Below are 15,230 nucleotides of genomic sequence, written 5' to 3' on the forward strand. Positions count from 1 at the left end.
TGAGTTTTTTTTGTTTTAGGGGCCCTTTTTTTTTTTTTCTGTTTGTTTTAGGTAAGTCATTTTAATTGTACTGAGTAATTAGAAGGTACACACAGCCAAGGGAGCTTTGTTATGGTAATTGCTCAAGAAAACCCACTCCCCAACTACCATTGCCATGTGTTGAGACTCGTCTTCCCTCTAGTGGCAATATTAAGGACTCTGGCTTTCACAGTCGGCAAGGTGTAATTGCAATATGACAAACTGTGCTTCAGGGAAAATCCTGTAAACGATCTAATTTTTTGTTTGTTTGTTTTTTGTTTGGCTAGTCTTTATTTTGTCTTAGGACTTTCCGTGGAGATTACCCTTCCCGAGGCTGGGCTAGGGATAACAAAAATTTCATCTTAAGAAAATAATCGCAGCGAATCCTGGGTAATGTCTTACAGCTTGACTTAATTCTAGTCTGCTTTTTAATTACCTGTTTATAAAAACGTTTTTAAATTTGTTGAGATTACTTAATTCTTTCCGAAGAAGCACCTCATTTGAAATAAATAAATAAATTGCATTTATTTTAAATAGTCCATGTGAAAGACCTTTAAAGGGTAATTAATGCAAGTCTCCTAAGACTCTAAGATGAAAGCGATCTTTCCAAATCTGCTGGAGTGATTTGTTTATATAACTTCCCACTTCTGCTGAATCCTTCTGAGTCTAATAACTTCTTTTTTTTTTTCCTAACTGTTTGGCAATTTGTGCTTAGCTACAAAAGCCCTTGTTCAAGAAGAACAGTTTAATAATCTTTTCCCTGAAAATGACTTGAAGGGAGGGTATGAGTTTTGTCTTTTTGCTGTGTTTTTATTAGTGTTATCTTTCTCTGATAAATCATGTAATTATTAACTATTGGGGGGGGAAATCTTATTGAACTCCTGGGTTGCAGCTTCTATTAAAAAGTGGAGTTTTGTTCAGGGACTGGGGATACTCGGAATAAATGGCCAAGGAAATGGATTTCAGCTGGTGGAAAAGCTGCACACACACAGAGTTCTGCCTTGGGTTTGAGGCTTCAGGTTGGCATTCAGTATTCATCCAGAGCTACGCAGACAAGAGCAGAGATGCTTATGTGTTTGTGTCAAAGAGCAGGATCATGCTTTCTTTAAAAAGAAAAATGTAACCAAAGATACTTACAGAATGAGATCAGATACAGTTCTATCTTTAGTGAACCATAGTCTAGCATCTCTGTGGCATTTTAAGCCTTTGGCTGAGAGTGAATACAGCTTTGTGGTTCCCCTGCTTCTGACATGATTTGGTGCTCCCATATATTTGTAGGGTGGGATTTTTTTTTTTTTTCATTAGAGCTTGTTTTGCTATAGGGCTGCTTAACACTGTTCTCAAACGGCTTTTGCAAGGTTAAAGGAATGCAGCTTGGTAACAAGTTTGTGTCATTTTAAATGTATACCTCCCAGTAAATAAGGAGGAGCCCTGCAATCAATCCCTTTTAGTGTGTTATATGTTTCACCTGACAACTAAACCCTCTATTGATTAGCCATTACTTTGTTAGATAATCTCATGTCATTGGAGCCACTGTAAAAATTAAACTCTTTAAAATGTTTTACCCTAGCAGCAGTGTGAAAATTGAAAACTTGTTCAGAATTACAGCCAGCTTCCACAAAGAAGGTACTTTCAACAAACTGGGTTTTGTTTGCATGCTTTATATGCAGTATAAAAGCATATTAAAGCACTCCGACGCAGAACTATCTGCCGCTGGTGTTGAACCAGGCTACCATTTCAGACCATTTTTCCTTGGTGAAGAAAACTCTTATCTTGATGAAGGGTGAGGAGAAACATGAACAGTTATGGTGCAGGTTGGGTAAGATTTGGAAAAGGGTCAAGCTTTAAACGTGAGCTTGAGAAACTTACTTTTCTGAGGCTTGGTTCTGATTTTGATTGTCTTGGTTTTCTTCCAGGTTAGTCAGTGTTCCCATAGGCACTGGAATGAATGAAAGGTGGTGTTCTGATGTTGCAGCATAGCGTGAGACACCATCAAATATTTCACCTAAAATGTAGGGCTCTGCATTATTGTTATTACCTATGGTATTCATTCTGCTTTCAGTTAGATCCATTCCCTAGTAAGTGCTAGGGTACAAACACAAATACGACAATCTCAGATGACGTCAGGTCTCCATGTCCAGCAGTAATCTTGTGTCTCACAGTAGCCAATAACTGCTGCCTACGGAGAAATGTTAGAAGGCAACCATGTAGTTCTGCCTTCACAATACATTCTCTCAGCTTCTTATGATTTGACTTCCTGAGTCAGATGTGGCTTCTTTGCAACTTTATCAATACATTTCCACTGAAACCTATTAAGCTGAGTGACATTACCTGTTTTCCCCCTGAAGTTTAAGGGAGAACTAGACTTTCTTAGTGCATTGTTGCTCTAAAAATTTTTGAACCTATTGTAGAACATGCATGTGAATCTTCTTTACCCTTTGTATTCATTCTACAAAACTAATCATGAATTCCTCTGAGGGACTGTGAAAATAAGATCAGAAGAACTTTGTAACTTTGCAGACATAATGGGCATTAAACTGAAGATCATTGTATGTTTTATTCTCAAATCTGCATTGTGAGGGGCACTTTTAATATTTTTTGTTTGTTTTTCGTGACTACTTTCATGAAGAGACAAAGAACTGCTGAAAGACTTAATTGGCGGTCTGGTAATTTGGCAGGTACATAGACCTTTATGTAATAAAATTACTGTGTAAAAGCTGATTCTCACAGTAAAAGCATGTTCTTCTCTCCTTTGTGGCTGAAAAGATTGAGAAGGGGGAATTTAAGTGTTGTTGTCATGTTGTCAAAGAGCAGAGAGGAATTGATAGAATGGGAATGCCCAGGTTAGTCAGACCCAGCCTGCTCATAGGCTGCTGACTCCAGCACTGTCAGTGGATGGTGCTTTTCAATGAGAACAAATGGGTCTGGCTGCTCTTTCTGCTCCATTCCACTCCTGCATCATCTCCCACTGTTGCACTGGGGATTTCTGGGGCATATCTCTGCCAATTACTCTACGGACTTGCTGCCCGGGAGTTTATTTAATCCCCTTTTTTTCACTTGCTGGTGTTGTTTCCCTCCACTGTGTCCTAGGGCTGCAAGCTTCAGAAGTTCACTGCTTGCTGTGTGAAGAAGTGTTTAATTTTATCTGCTTCTCTTTTATCCTGTACTAGTTTCATCAAGTGTCACTAGTCTTGGTATTGTGCAATGTGATAAACAAGTTTATGCTGGAAGTTCAGTTCATGCTGTTCATACTGAGATACAATGCATGGAGCAAAGGAACAAAAACTAAGTAATACATTGTAGTAATTATTTGTATCTACATTGACATGCATACAATTTTTGGGTAGTGCTATAGTGAGCTTCCTTCTCAGAAAGTTCTAAGGTTTTTGATTTAGCATCTAGTATTTCACATGGTGTGTTTGGATTGTCTGCTCCTGCCCATTTGTAAATGTGAAAGGGTAACACTGGCTTTTAAAAAGCTGGCTTGCTACCAAGGATTGTTCATACCTGTCTTGAGAAGAAAAAAGTACTGACAATATCTGAGTTCAGTTCATGGTTCAGTTCATGGAGCCGCAGGCTTCCTTACTGCTTTCAGTAAACGTTTTTGTGGCTGAGCTTTTAATCTGCAAAGTGGAGTCAGTAGTAGGTTTCTTCGAGTCAGGGCTCCTCATAAAATTTGCAGTATGTAGCAGATAAATTGTGCTGAAATACTGCTACTGGAATTAAATTGAAAATGAAAGAAATCACAGATTTACAAGAAATGTGTTAAATTACACATTAAAATACCAAACAAGAATCTTATCAACACTTCATGTTTTTTCACCTTCAGAATCTGATTGAATTTAACTAAAATGATGCTTATAAAATGGAGTTTGCATGGTACTGTCTGAACAGCAGTGCGAAGCAGACGGTGTCAACTTTCTGTCCACCAGTTGGGCTGCTACATATAAGTCACAATTTATAATACTTTATGCCATTCTGATCTTTCTTCTGACGAGAAAGTTCTGTGCATACCAAAGTGATGCTTTTATGATGTTGGCAAATATTTGCAAGAAGCTAAAGTTGAGTCCATCAGACTTCTGTTTGCTTGTGGCCTAATCCTGGTTTGAACCTCTTCTGCTGAAAGATGTACTCTGTTCATCTACATGACACTTTTAAAGGATTCATGTGTTTGGATTTTTAAATTTCTCCTCCTTGATCCAGAGTCAGAAATTGCTAGCTGGCTGCTAGTCAAAGCAGATATTAATGTTATGACTTGTAAGGAGATCTGCTGGAGCCAGGATATTCTGCATTCCTGTCTGTCACTGGTTTTCTGCTAAGAGAGCTCACTGGGAAATAAAACATGAATTGCTAAAGCAATGGAGAAGATAGGGCTTCTGCACTCCTTTTTGTTTCTGTTTCATGGTGAACTTTAAAGGGGCTCTGCAAGGAAGTAGGGTGGGAAGGACTGTGATTTACTGAATTTGCCCAAGAGTGTCTGTGCTTTGCTGGACCCCAGTATGAGCCGGTATACTGATTTCCCATGGTAGGCAGGAAGGAGTGTTTATTGAGAGGATCATAAGAACTTAGGTAAATAATGTTACAAACTGACTGTGAATGCTCAGTTCCTGTCAGTTGATGCTTACTGTGCTCCTGTGCTGGAGACTGTTACGAGCACTGGGTTTGTGGACTTAAATCCTGTCGCTCAGCGTAACCCAGTTTTAATCTCTCTGCATTCCAGCCTCTGAAGAGATCCTTTGCAACGTGTTCCCGTGATGGTTTATGTGTTGCTGCTGACTACATCTTGTGCAGTCAGACCCTTGTCAGAAAGACAAAAAGGGGAGATCATTTCTTCGTGCATGGTTCTGAGGGAATCTTGCTCTGATGACATAGATTTAGAGCAGATGGAAAGGTTTAGGAGTCCTTAGCATGCCAGTGTTGTCCACAGGTTTTGTAACCTATGGCAGGCTTGGGGTTGAATTAGTTTCAAATCAAACAAATAGAAATCTGTAGCAAGCCCTGAAAGAAGGCTCTTGACAGATTGCCAGTGAGTATTACAGGGAGAGAACCCACAGGCAGGTTCACTGTGAATCCTTGTATGTCCTTCCCTTAGGGCAGTGTTACAAATACCATAAATGTTGGTATGTTTTACTTAGCGCTCTTGGAAACATCTTTGTGGCAAGTTTCATTTCTTTCTCTTTCAACATGCTTCTTGGGTTTTCTCTGCAATACTATTTGAGGTAGGAGCATCTTTTCTGTAGTCCACTTAACTACTCTTGCAGCAAAGCAAATTTGTGCTAGCTTTTGGGCACTTTCAGTTGGGAGCAGTTTCCTGTAAACGGTGACAGGCGCTGGGGTGTTAATCCAGCACTGGAGCTCTTAGATGCTACTATACTCCTCCTAACTAGAAATTATGAACTTAAGTAGTAATGAAAAATGTGTTGAAAGTGGTGGTGGGTAGCCTTCATTAAAAACTCCTGAGTTCTTCAGGCATCTCAGTTTAAATGGATGAATCAACCAAAGTATAATTTTAAGCACATTTCATAACTACTACTCATATACAGCCCTGAAAAATGGAAGAGACTATGAGTAATGTGTTCTGCAAACACTCCAAAGTCTGCAGCCCCAGATGAGGGTCTCCTGTGTAGGACTGTAGATGAGTCTTAAAAGTAAAACAAACAAACAAACAAACAAGATTCTACTTTAAAAGAAAAAGCTTTCCAAATTTTGGAAGATTTAAACAAGTGAGATGTGGTCCACTTTGCTGTCTTCTGATTATAACCTTTATACTGGCCCATGTATTTTTACCTGATAAAGATATAGGATGTTTATGAAGATTACACATATGCTGTGATAACTACTGTGATGAAATCACCTTGCTTTAGTTGGGTAGCATTTTGGGAAAGACTGAACAACTGAGATCACATCTTGTTTCCTTTTTTAAAGGAAGAGAGGAGAAAAATAGGTATTTTTTTTCTTTGTATCTCAGAACTATAAAATTGTGCATAGCTTCTGAAGAGGACAAGCATGCCCTGAATATAGGCTTTTGCTGTAAACTACTTTATTCTGGCTTGAAATGTTTATACCTTAGGAAAAAGGAAATGTAGTAGAGTTGTTGTGGGTTCCTGTGCCAAAAATGTGGTGCCTGAAAGAAAATCGTGTTCTTCTATTCATAACCATTTTAATCTTTCTGCAGACCTACAACAGCTGTGCCAGACTGTGCTTAAACCAGGAAACAGTATGTCTAGGAAGCACTGCTATGAAGACTGAAAACTGTGTGGCCAAAGTAAGTAAGAGAATGACTTTGGTTTTGAGGGGTTTTTAGCAGATTGTTCATTGATAATCGAAGAAAAGTTCTTGTTAAAAATTAGAGTTAGGAAAAAATATTTAAACAGAAATATGAGTAGGCTTTTCTGCCCTTCAGTTTAGAGATTTCAGACTTACTGTTTTTTCTCTGTTGGAAGTGTTTGAGTCCTGAGCTATGTAGGATTGAAGGGTTCATTCTGCTATACAAGTAATAGGCTTTTCTAGTGGGATGATCGATGCCTGCCATGTTACTAGCTGTGGCAACTTCAAATGATAGATATCCAGATACACGCTAAAAATACTGCTTGAGAGCTCTTTGTATCACGGTTCTCTTTCTTAGCTACCAAAAGGGAGGAGCAAAAAGAAATAACTTTCAATTAAAATGTAGTAAATGCTGTATTAAAGAGAAAGGGAGGAGGGAGATATGGCAGTCAGAGTGGTAAAAAGAGGGAATAAGTTATCTTGTCAGAGAAAAGTCATTCCTTGAGAATTGTAGATGTGATTGGAAAAGTGCTATTAACCTCCTTCTTTTCTTAAAATTCAGCATAACTAGAGTAAAACAATGTACATGTAGGGCTGTTTGTGAATGGAAAACTTTTAAAGCGTGATGCAATATGTATAGAAAGGATGCATTTAAGCCTTGTGTGAGCTTCGTATTTCCATGGAAGGAAAGTTTAGAATGGGCTTGCAGGACAGATCAGTGCATGCAGCCATCTGTTACCAAGGCCAGCTGGCATTTTGTAGCTCCTCTGTCACCACAAACCTGACCACTCGAAAGCTTGTTTTCTCTTTCAGTTATTTACTCCTTGATCTTCTTGAAGTCCTTTTTTCTTTTTCTTTCTTTCTTTTTTTTTTTTTTTTAATACTTAGAATGGTTGTTGAAGGTGCCTTGTCCCTTCAGGGGCCACTTTTATGCTGACCTTTAAGACAATTTCCCAGCTAAATTTTTGCTGAGATTTCACTGGTGAGATTTGGATGTCCCATTACTTTTGATTCCTGTCAGGGAGTTAGCCATCATAAAAGTTTGTTGTGGTGCTTGCAGGTAGCTTAGCATGTATGTATGTAATGGCATGCCAGGTTACCTTCCACTGGAGAAGCATTTCTGAGAGAAGAAACAATCTTGGTACAAAGTTCTAATACTTAATACCAGAACCTCCATCCTTAGCTCAAGATGACTGGTATTGCACACTGCTTCTGAAGTTGCTTTATGATTCAAAGTAGGAGCAGCTTTTTAGGCAAGGTGCCAGAGCAGCTCTGTCTGAGATGTGTTACCATACAGCATCCTTCTGAAGCCATGAAGCAGCTTCACAGCAAGGTAACCAGGGTAAACCCTTTCAACCCCATTGGGTTTATAACATTTTGTTTGACCTGATCACCTTATGAAAGAGAAAGAATGTATAAGAACTACAGCTAATTCATCACAGTATCACAGTATATCAGAGGTTGGAAGGGACCTCAAGAGATCATCAGGTCCAACCCCCCTGCCAGAGCAGGATCACGTAGGGAAGTCCGCTCAGGAACGCATCCAGGTGGGTTTTGAAAGTCTCCAGAGAAGGAGACTCCACAACCCCCCTGGGCAGCCTGTTCCAGTGCTCTGTCACCCTCACTGGAAAGAAGTTTCCCCTCATGTTGAGGTGAAATCTTCTATGTTCAAGTTTGAACCCATTGCTCCTTGTCTTATCACTGTGAACCACTGAAAAGAGCCTGGCCCCCTCCACTTGACACCCACCCCTCAGATACTTATACACGTTGATGAGATCCCCTCTCAGTCTTCTCTTCTCCAGACTAAATAGCCCCAGGAATCTCAGTCTCTCTTCATAGGGGAGATGCTCAAGTCCCCTAATCAAGAGGTGTCTTTCTGCAAGTCCCCTAATTTAAGAGATGTCTTTTTAAAATGAAGTGACATACCTTTAACATCCTAGTCCCCTTAAGCTGCATTTTCAGTGGCCTTGTGGTAAGAGGTGTGGGTAGGGCTTAAGGTGTGAACGGCAAGATATGTTTCATGTTACTGGGGATTAATTGGAACCATCACTTGGAGATGAAAAAGTGCATGTTTTTAAGTGTGGTGTCTCTGTATGCTGTAGGACAATCTGCATTCACATATATGTGGAAAAGCATATATAAATAAATGTATACATGCATATATATACACAGACACATGTATATACATATATGAAAAAACGTAAGGAATTTTCTGGTGACATAATCCCTCTAGTATAGCTTTCTTGGCTGTTTTACTCTTTTCCTTTGCCTTTCTAGATACAAAACAAAATGAAATAGGTTCTTAGAAAGCTTGCCTTTAGAATTCCAGAATTGTTGAAGCATTTATAATTCCAGTTAGCTAAATTCAGATGGCTCAGTGATGGCAGAGGCAAATGGCACAACTGTTTAATGTTCCCTAGGTGAAGAGCTTAAATGGGATTTAAGGAGTTTGGTGGTCTTTTCCTAGCCTTATGCACATGGCAAGCTTTATCCTCCATGATTGATGTGTCTTACAGCCTTGGCCTTTAAAATGTTTCGTCAAGAGGATGAATACTGGAAAATACAACTGCAGGTTTCTTTATGTGCAGCACTTCTAAAAGTATTGTAGGGGTTATTTTTTTTTTAACTGACAGTGAAAGACAAAAGGGATTACTTTGGAAATCATGATTTACCTTTTCTGACTCTGCATTGTGGTATCAGCCCTGACTGGGTGCCCCCAGTCAGCACTATCACACTTGTCAGATGTGCCAGTCAGTCAGTCTGCAAGAGGCCATAGTTTTTTGAAAACAGAATTTCTGATTTTGCATTCATTTGCAGAAGAAAGAAAATTGTGCTCCATTAAGACTGCATTAATGCCATTCACTGATTGTGTGCCTGATGTTTCTCAACTTTCTTCAAAGAATGAAATTCAGTTTCCCTTGAGGCCACACACATCAATATTGAGATATCTCTTTTTCAGGCTGAAGCACTGTCCATCCATCAAACTCTTTTGTGAATGAGTGCTTCTATACAGGACATCCAGATATATTTTACCAACCTAACAACTGGCATTCTTCCTAAAATGGAGGGAAAATAACTTTGTAATAAACAGACATTTTCAAATATAGAAAGCAGCACAGGACTACTGTCTTCTTGATTACTCAAGGAAGTCTTGTCTACCTGATTTTCTATACAGTGTCACACTGTCTGTTCAGCCAGGCACTCAGTGGCTTTTGCAAGCCTATGGATTAACTAGTTTTATTTAGACATTTAAAAACAAAACTAGAATATCATATTCTGATGAGTCTTTGTCTGTTGTTCTTACCCCTTCTCTTCTGGTATTTGTCCTCTGAAACTCCACTGATGGGACTTGGGCATAGCTGGGTAGAAGCAAATAAGGAGCAGCAGAAATTGTTTCAAGCGTGCACATGTTTTGACTGAAGAGGTGGGATCTTGAATTAAAAAATATACATGGTGGTGCTCTTACATCATTTGCATGATCTGCATTCAGGTCTTGAGGCTCCAGCTCAAGAAAAACATGGACCTGCTCAAGAGAGTCCAGAAGAGGACCGCAAAGACAATCAGCCTATGAGAACAGGCTGAGAGAGTTGAGGTTGTTCAGCCTGGAGAAGAGGAGGCTCCAGGGAGACCTTATAAGTGACCTTCCAGCACTTAAAGGGAGCCTACAGGAAAGATGAGGAGGGACTCTTTACCAGGGAGTATAGTGATAGGACAAAGGGTAGTGGTTTTAAACAGAAAGAGATTTAGATTAGATATTAGGAAGAAATTATTTACTGTGCATATGGTGAGATGCTGGAACAAGTTGCCCAGAGAAGTTGTGGATGCCCATCTCTGGGATCGTTCAAGGCCAGGCTGGATGGGGCTTTGACCAATCTGACCTAATGGAAGATATCCCTGCCCATGGCAGGGTGGGGAACTAGGTGATCCTCAAGGTCCTTTCCAATTCAAACCATTCTATGATTCAATGATCTGTTACATCTGTTTTCTTCTGTTCTCAGGAGTTTTTCTGTTAAAATATTAATGGGTGTCATTTTGCCCATTGCTTTCCAGTGATCAACAAGTCTGATGTATATTTAACTTAACATCTTTAAAAATTGCAGTCTCTAATTGTTTTTTCATGTATGTGCATACACTCACACACATATATATAAACTCCTCCTGTTTGTCTCTTTAGAAACCAAGAAACTTCTGTGAGAGGATTTCTTTCTATGGTGCTACTGATGTGCAACCACAAGTGGAAGGCTTTCTCAGGAATCGGTGCTAGGTGCTTAAATAAGGTAGAAATGTAGCATGAATCTGAGCTCCAAGGACAGGGTGTTTGGTTTTAATGAGGCTTATTGAAATCTGGCCAAATGAGCATCTGTTCCTATTGTTTGTTCCATATTTTGTAAGCCAGTATCTTCAGGCCAGATAATAGTGTTGGTGTGTGCTTCATCCTCAATTAGAGAGAGGCACAGTTAAAGTCCCCTGGCATCTGGTATGTCACTAGGATTCTTGTGATATGCCTTGGTGTGCAAACAAGTTTCTCTTCTGTTTTACACCTGGGACCACATACTTACTTTCTGTGGTGACCTTTGCACTTTTTATTTGCTGTGCAGTGAGGGATGCCCTGGTGTCTCTCCAGTCTCCTTGGCTGAGTCTTTGCTGGGATGGTTTGTGTGTATTCCTGTTTTCAGAGATCTTGCTGCTTCACCTTTTCATAATGTGAGCTGAATTAGGTTTGAGTTTTGCTGTTTGTTTGGATCCAGTTAGATTTTGCTTTCCCTTGGATTATGCAGATACCCTTGTGTCTCAAAGTGCTCTTTTCTTTCCCAGCAAGATACTGGTCTACAGCTGATTTCACAGAGTTCTACATTCAGTACCCATTTCTTGCATTCATTAGATCTTTACTGCTTTATTAACTCCTACAATCAGTTACAGTTTGTATCTGCTGTATAAGGAAGGGTTCTCAGTTTCATTTTGCACACTGAACTCTTTCCTACATGTGCTAGAGTTAAGCACCCTATGACATACCTGCCAGAGACAGGACAAAGACACCTTCTACATGACATAGAGCATCCCCAGGTTTCTACTTAGTTCCGAACTCATGTGCAGCTGGAAGAGGTTCTCTGCTTCTACCTTCATCTAGGTGAAATTGGAGGGGTCAAAATAGTCATGCACACCACCCTTTAAAAAACAGGCTGCTGTTTCAGGCCACTTCTCGCTACTCATATGTAATAAATTGGTATTGCTTTTTAAGGCCCTGGCTAAATAAGGGGCTTCTCAGAGTCTTTTAAGCATGTTGTGTCTTCTAGGGAATCTTTGACTGCTGTTAATTGTACTTTTTAATGTGCATGCTAATCTATACCCTTTGTTTTTAGCACTGTGATTTCGTTCTGTGACCGTGATCGCTTTTCATGCTCCCCTTTAAAAAAGGAAGTGAATAATACTCTCCTTATAGAAATGTGTTTGACTATATCGTGCTTTTTGGACCATTGGATGAAAAGTCCTGCTTAAGCATGTAGTGATGTTCTGCCTGCTCAGCAAGCTGTTGGTAGTGTACAGGGGGACAGATCTACGTTCTGCTCAGTTCTGAAAACAGAACAGGGCTTGACACTTCAAGTGTGCTTTGTGAAATTTTCCTTCAAAAATGCATAGTATTATTTAGCCATAGCTACACATTTTACATTCAAGGATGAATCAGCTAAAGCAAGGTGTGGTGGAAGTAGCTGGTAATGGATATCTATCTTCCTTTGTCAGTTCTTTCTGCATCACTACTTCCAAATTTTTAGAACAAAAGTAGTCTCAACATTAGTAACATGGAGCTCAGAATTTTTACCTGAATTGAAAGGAGAAACCAAAGTACTATTTAATAAAGAAACATTTAGGGTTCCAGGCTGGATGTTCCAGTTGGCAGTAGGACAAATTGATCTGAAGAGTGTCCCTCTTGTACTCTTAAGTCCCTTTATATCACAGATTGATGGCTTCTCTTTCCTGCGAGTGTCCCTGCATTTACTTTATGTGAACAACACAACCAGCTCAGAGTTCTGCTGTGATATACCATGGCATTGGTATATCTTCAGATAATGCATAATTTTCCAGTGTTTCTGACGCCTTTTCAGTCTTTGAGGTTGAAATTAGACCAATTTAATCATGACCATATATTATTTGACTAGCTACACTCAGTTTCCTGATAGTCCTCCTGATATTTTAATGAAAAAGTATGTTCCTTCATACATTCATTTTTGGTATTAAGCTTCTGTGTAATGATACAGCATTGTCAGCAGCCATGCTTTCAGCTCCAGAGCCCTCAGCAGCAGTGCCCCCTTTTCTGGCTTGGATGTACCTTTCTCTGTGACAACAGTTTTTGAGGCCATTGCAAACTGGGTAAGCACTGTCTCAGCTGCTGTCTAATAGAGATTTAAGCATGTCATTTTACCCTTCTGTTGTAGGCACTCTCTGTAAGAAGAGGGGTTTGCTAATGGTGGGTATTGCAGGGACATTCCTGGGATTACTCACAATTCAAAAAGGGCTTTGGAACAGTGAATTCTGAGTATTTAGACAGCACAAGTAGAACACACCATAGGAGCTTTATCTAAAAGCTTTGACCTGACAATGATCTTCCTTTCTTACTAGTATGTCTACTTTTATCTTAATTGCAAGCTTCTTGTTGTGTGTGTATATATATATATATATATATATAGTGTGTATATATAGAGAGAGATGGATTTTGTGTGCATATATATATATAGGTCAAGACAATCTTTATGCTTTAGCTTCCCCTCGGTCTAATAACCTCTTCACAAATGACTGAGAAAGAAATGTGATATTCTTGCTCACCCCACCCCACCATACACATTCTCTGTATTTTGATAGACTTGTTTTATTTATTTCCAAAATTATATCCGCAGGAAACAAGCTGTTTAAATTCAGATTATGCTGAAGCAAAATGGTCCTGGTATGAGAAGCAACGTGCTGTTTTATGAGCGCAGAGTCCCTTTTCTCATAACTGATTGATAGTAAATATTTTCCTGAAGAATTATTGCCAACCATGAACAGTGCAACTGTTTCACTTTTTTTTTTCCGTGCTACTTGCTGTACCAGCCATTGTCTGTAATTAAGATCTACAATTCACAATGCAGACGTTTGCACTTCCTCTGGGTCTGAGCTATTTATAAGGCATTTCAGCTGTTCAGTTTCTTTTGAGTGTTAAACTACATGTAAACAGGCTTCTTTAGGCTTCGCTTACGCAAACACTGTGGAGTGATTGTCATTTCTGCTTCTCTTGCCACCCAAAATGACTTTGCCTGTCAATGAAGCCACAAATTAAAAAAAGAATTACACTTGGCATTTTTTTAAATGCGAAGGAGACTTTGAAGGAATGCTTTATAGCTGGGGGGGGGGTGTGTCTCTAAGTGTATTCTGTAGATCAGTTTTCAAAGCTCTGCAGTAAGGAGGGTCAGTCAGGTGATAACACAAAATCTCAATACGAAGAATTGTTTCCAAAATTCCTTCAACTTGAGGAGACATTTCTACTTTTTGGAGCCTTGGGTTTTGGAATATCAAGAAAGCAAATTACATTACCTGTGAAGTTGAGTTCAGTAAATACTGTGAGGGCTCCTACACAGATCTTAGAAAGTCCTTCTCAGGTTAGACTGGTTATAAGGGAAAGCTTTTCCACGGCGATGACAACCAGCCAGAACAGGTTGCTTTTGCAGGCTCTGCAGCGTCCATCCTTGCAGGTTTTTACAACCAGTCTACATGAAGCCCTGAGCTAAGGCATCCTGCTTTGAGGAGGAGCTCGTGCTGGAGAGCTCCTGATATACCTTCTAAATGGAATCATCCTGGGATCCTCTCAGTATGCAGGAAGTTATGATGTCATAGAAATCTTTTAAAGTTTACAACTTGACCTGGGATCCTTAAATCTCCCCTGCACCTATATTCTGTGTAGTTTCACAGGCTGTAGTTCCACCCTAAGTGGTTGCTGATTTGGTGATTGATAACTGCATAAAGAGTTACAGCCTTGAGGTCTTCGTTCGAGTCCTGTCACATTAAGCTTGTAAGGAATGTTCACCAGGATAAGAATTATGAAACAAACTGGACATGCACTTAAAAAGTACTTTGGGATCTTCATGCTGAATGAAACAGCTTGGAATCCAAATCACTGGTGGCTTTAGTGGTAAATGGTGGGAAACACAAAGAGAAGCATTGCTTCTTGAGTAGTCACCTGCCATGGCAGCACTCTCAGATGGTGGAGAAAGGAAATACCATGAACTATTAATTAGATGCGCTTTCAGTATCTTGCAAATGCAAGAATTGAAAAATAGTTTTAACCAATTCTTATGCTAAAGAATCCTCACAGAATGTTAGGGGCCAGAAGGGACCTTGAAAGATCATTTCGCCCAACCGCCCTGCCAGAGCAGAATCACCTACACCAGATCACACACAAATGTATCCAGGTGGGTTTTGAATATCTCCAGAGAAGGGAGAATCTTGTGGTGTGAAACACTGGAGTAATTTCATAGTGTAGCCCACTGTAGGAAAGCCATTGGTGAGGCCAAGTGTCCACATTTCAGAAGACAGAGCGAGTTTCGAGTTCAGCTTAGCAAGAGAGCTGCTGAAAATGAGGCTGTTTTTTGTAGACTGATGGGGGTTAACGTGGGGTGGGCTCCAGCATCTTTGCAGGGGGAGGGAAATAGCGTGGAGCGAGTTCATCGTCATCATGTACTGCAGCACTGCCCACTGATGCATGCCGGATCACCCGCACGCAGAGATCACATGGCTCCTCCAAAAGTCAAACGATCAATTCGCCTCGTTTTGGCTCTGTACTTAATGCACAAACAGTGCGATCTGCAGGGCTGTAATTGCATTGTTAGGGCCAAGGAACAAGCCTGTGCCTTTTCAGCAGACAGCTGGCAGGGAAAGAGGCATGTTGTTAGGAAAGAGAGAGGCAAGGCAAATAAAAT

At 40.0% G+C, this 15,230-nt stretch overlaps 1 protein-coding gene across 1 annotated transcript in view; it reads left to right on the forward strand.

The window, feature by feature from the left end:
• The window catches only part of BTRC (beta-transducin repeat containing E3 ubiquitin protein ligase), a 119,149-nt gene that overhangs the window by 57,207 nt on the left and 46,712 nt on the right, over nt 1-15,230 (forward strand). The window contains exon 3 of the mRNA XM_054382104.1: nt 6,194-6,283. Within this exon, the coding sequence (XP_054238079.1) occupies nt 6,194-6,283 (90 nt within the window). The remainder of the gene's footprint in view (nt 1-6,193; nt 6,284-15,230) is intronic.

Source organism: Indicator indicator, chromosome 7 (assembly GCF_027791375.1).
Source record: "Indicator indicator isolate 239-I01 chromosome 7, UM_Iind_1.1, whole genome shotgun sequence".
Lineage (NCBI taxonomy): Eukaryota > Metazoa > Chordata > Aves > Piciformes > Indicatoridae > Indicator > Indicator indicator.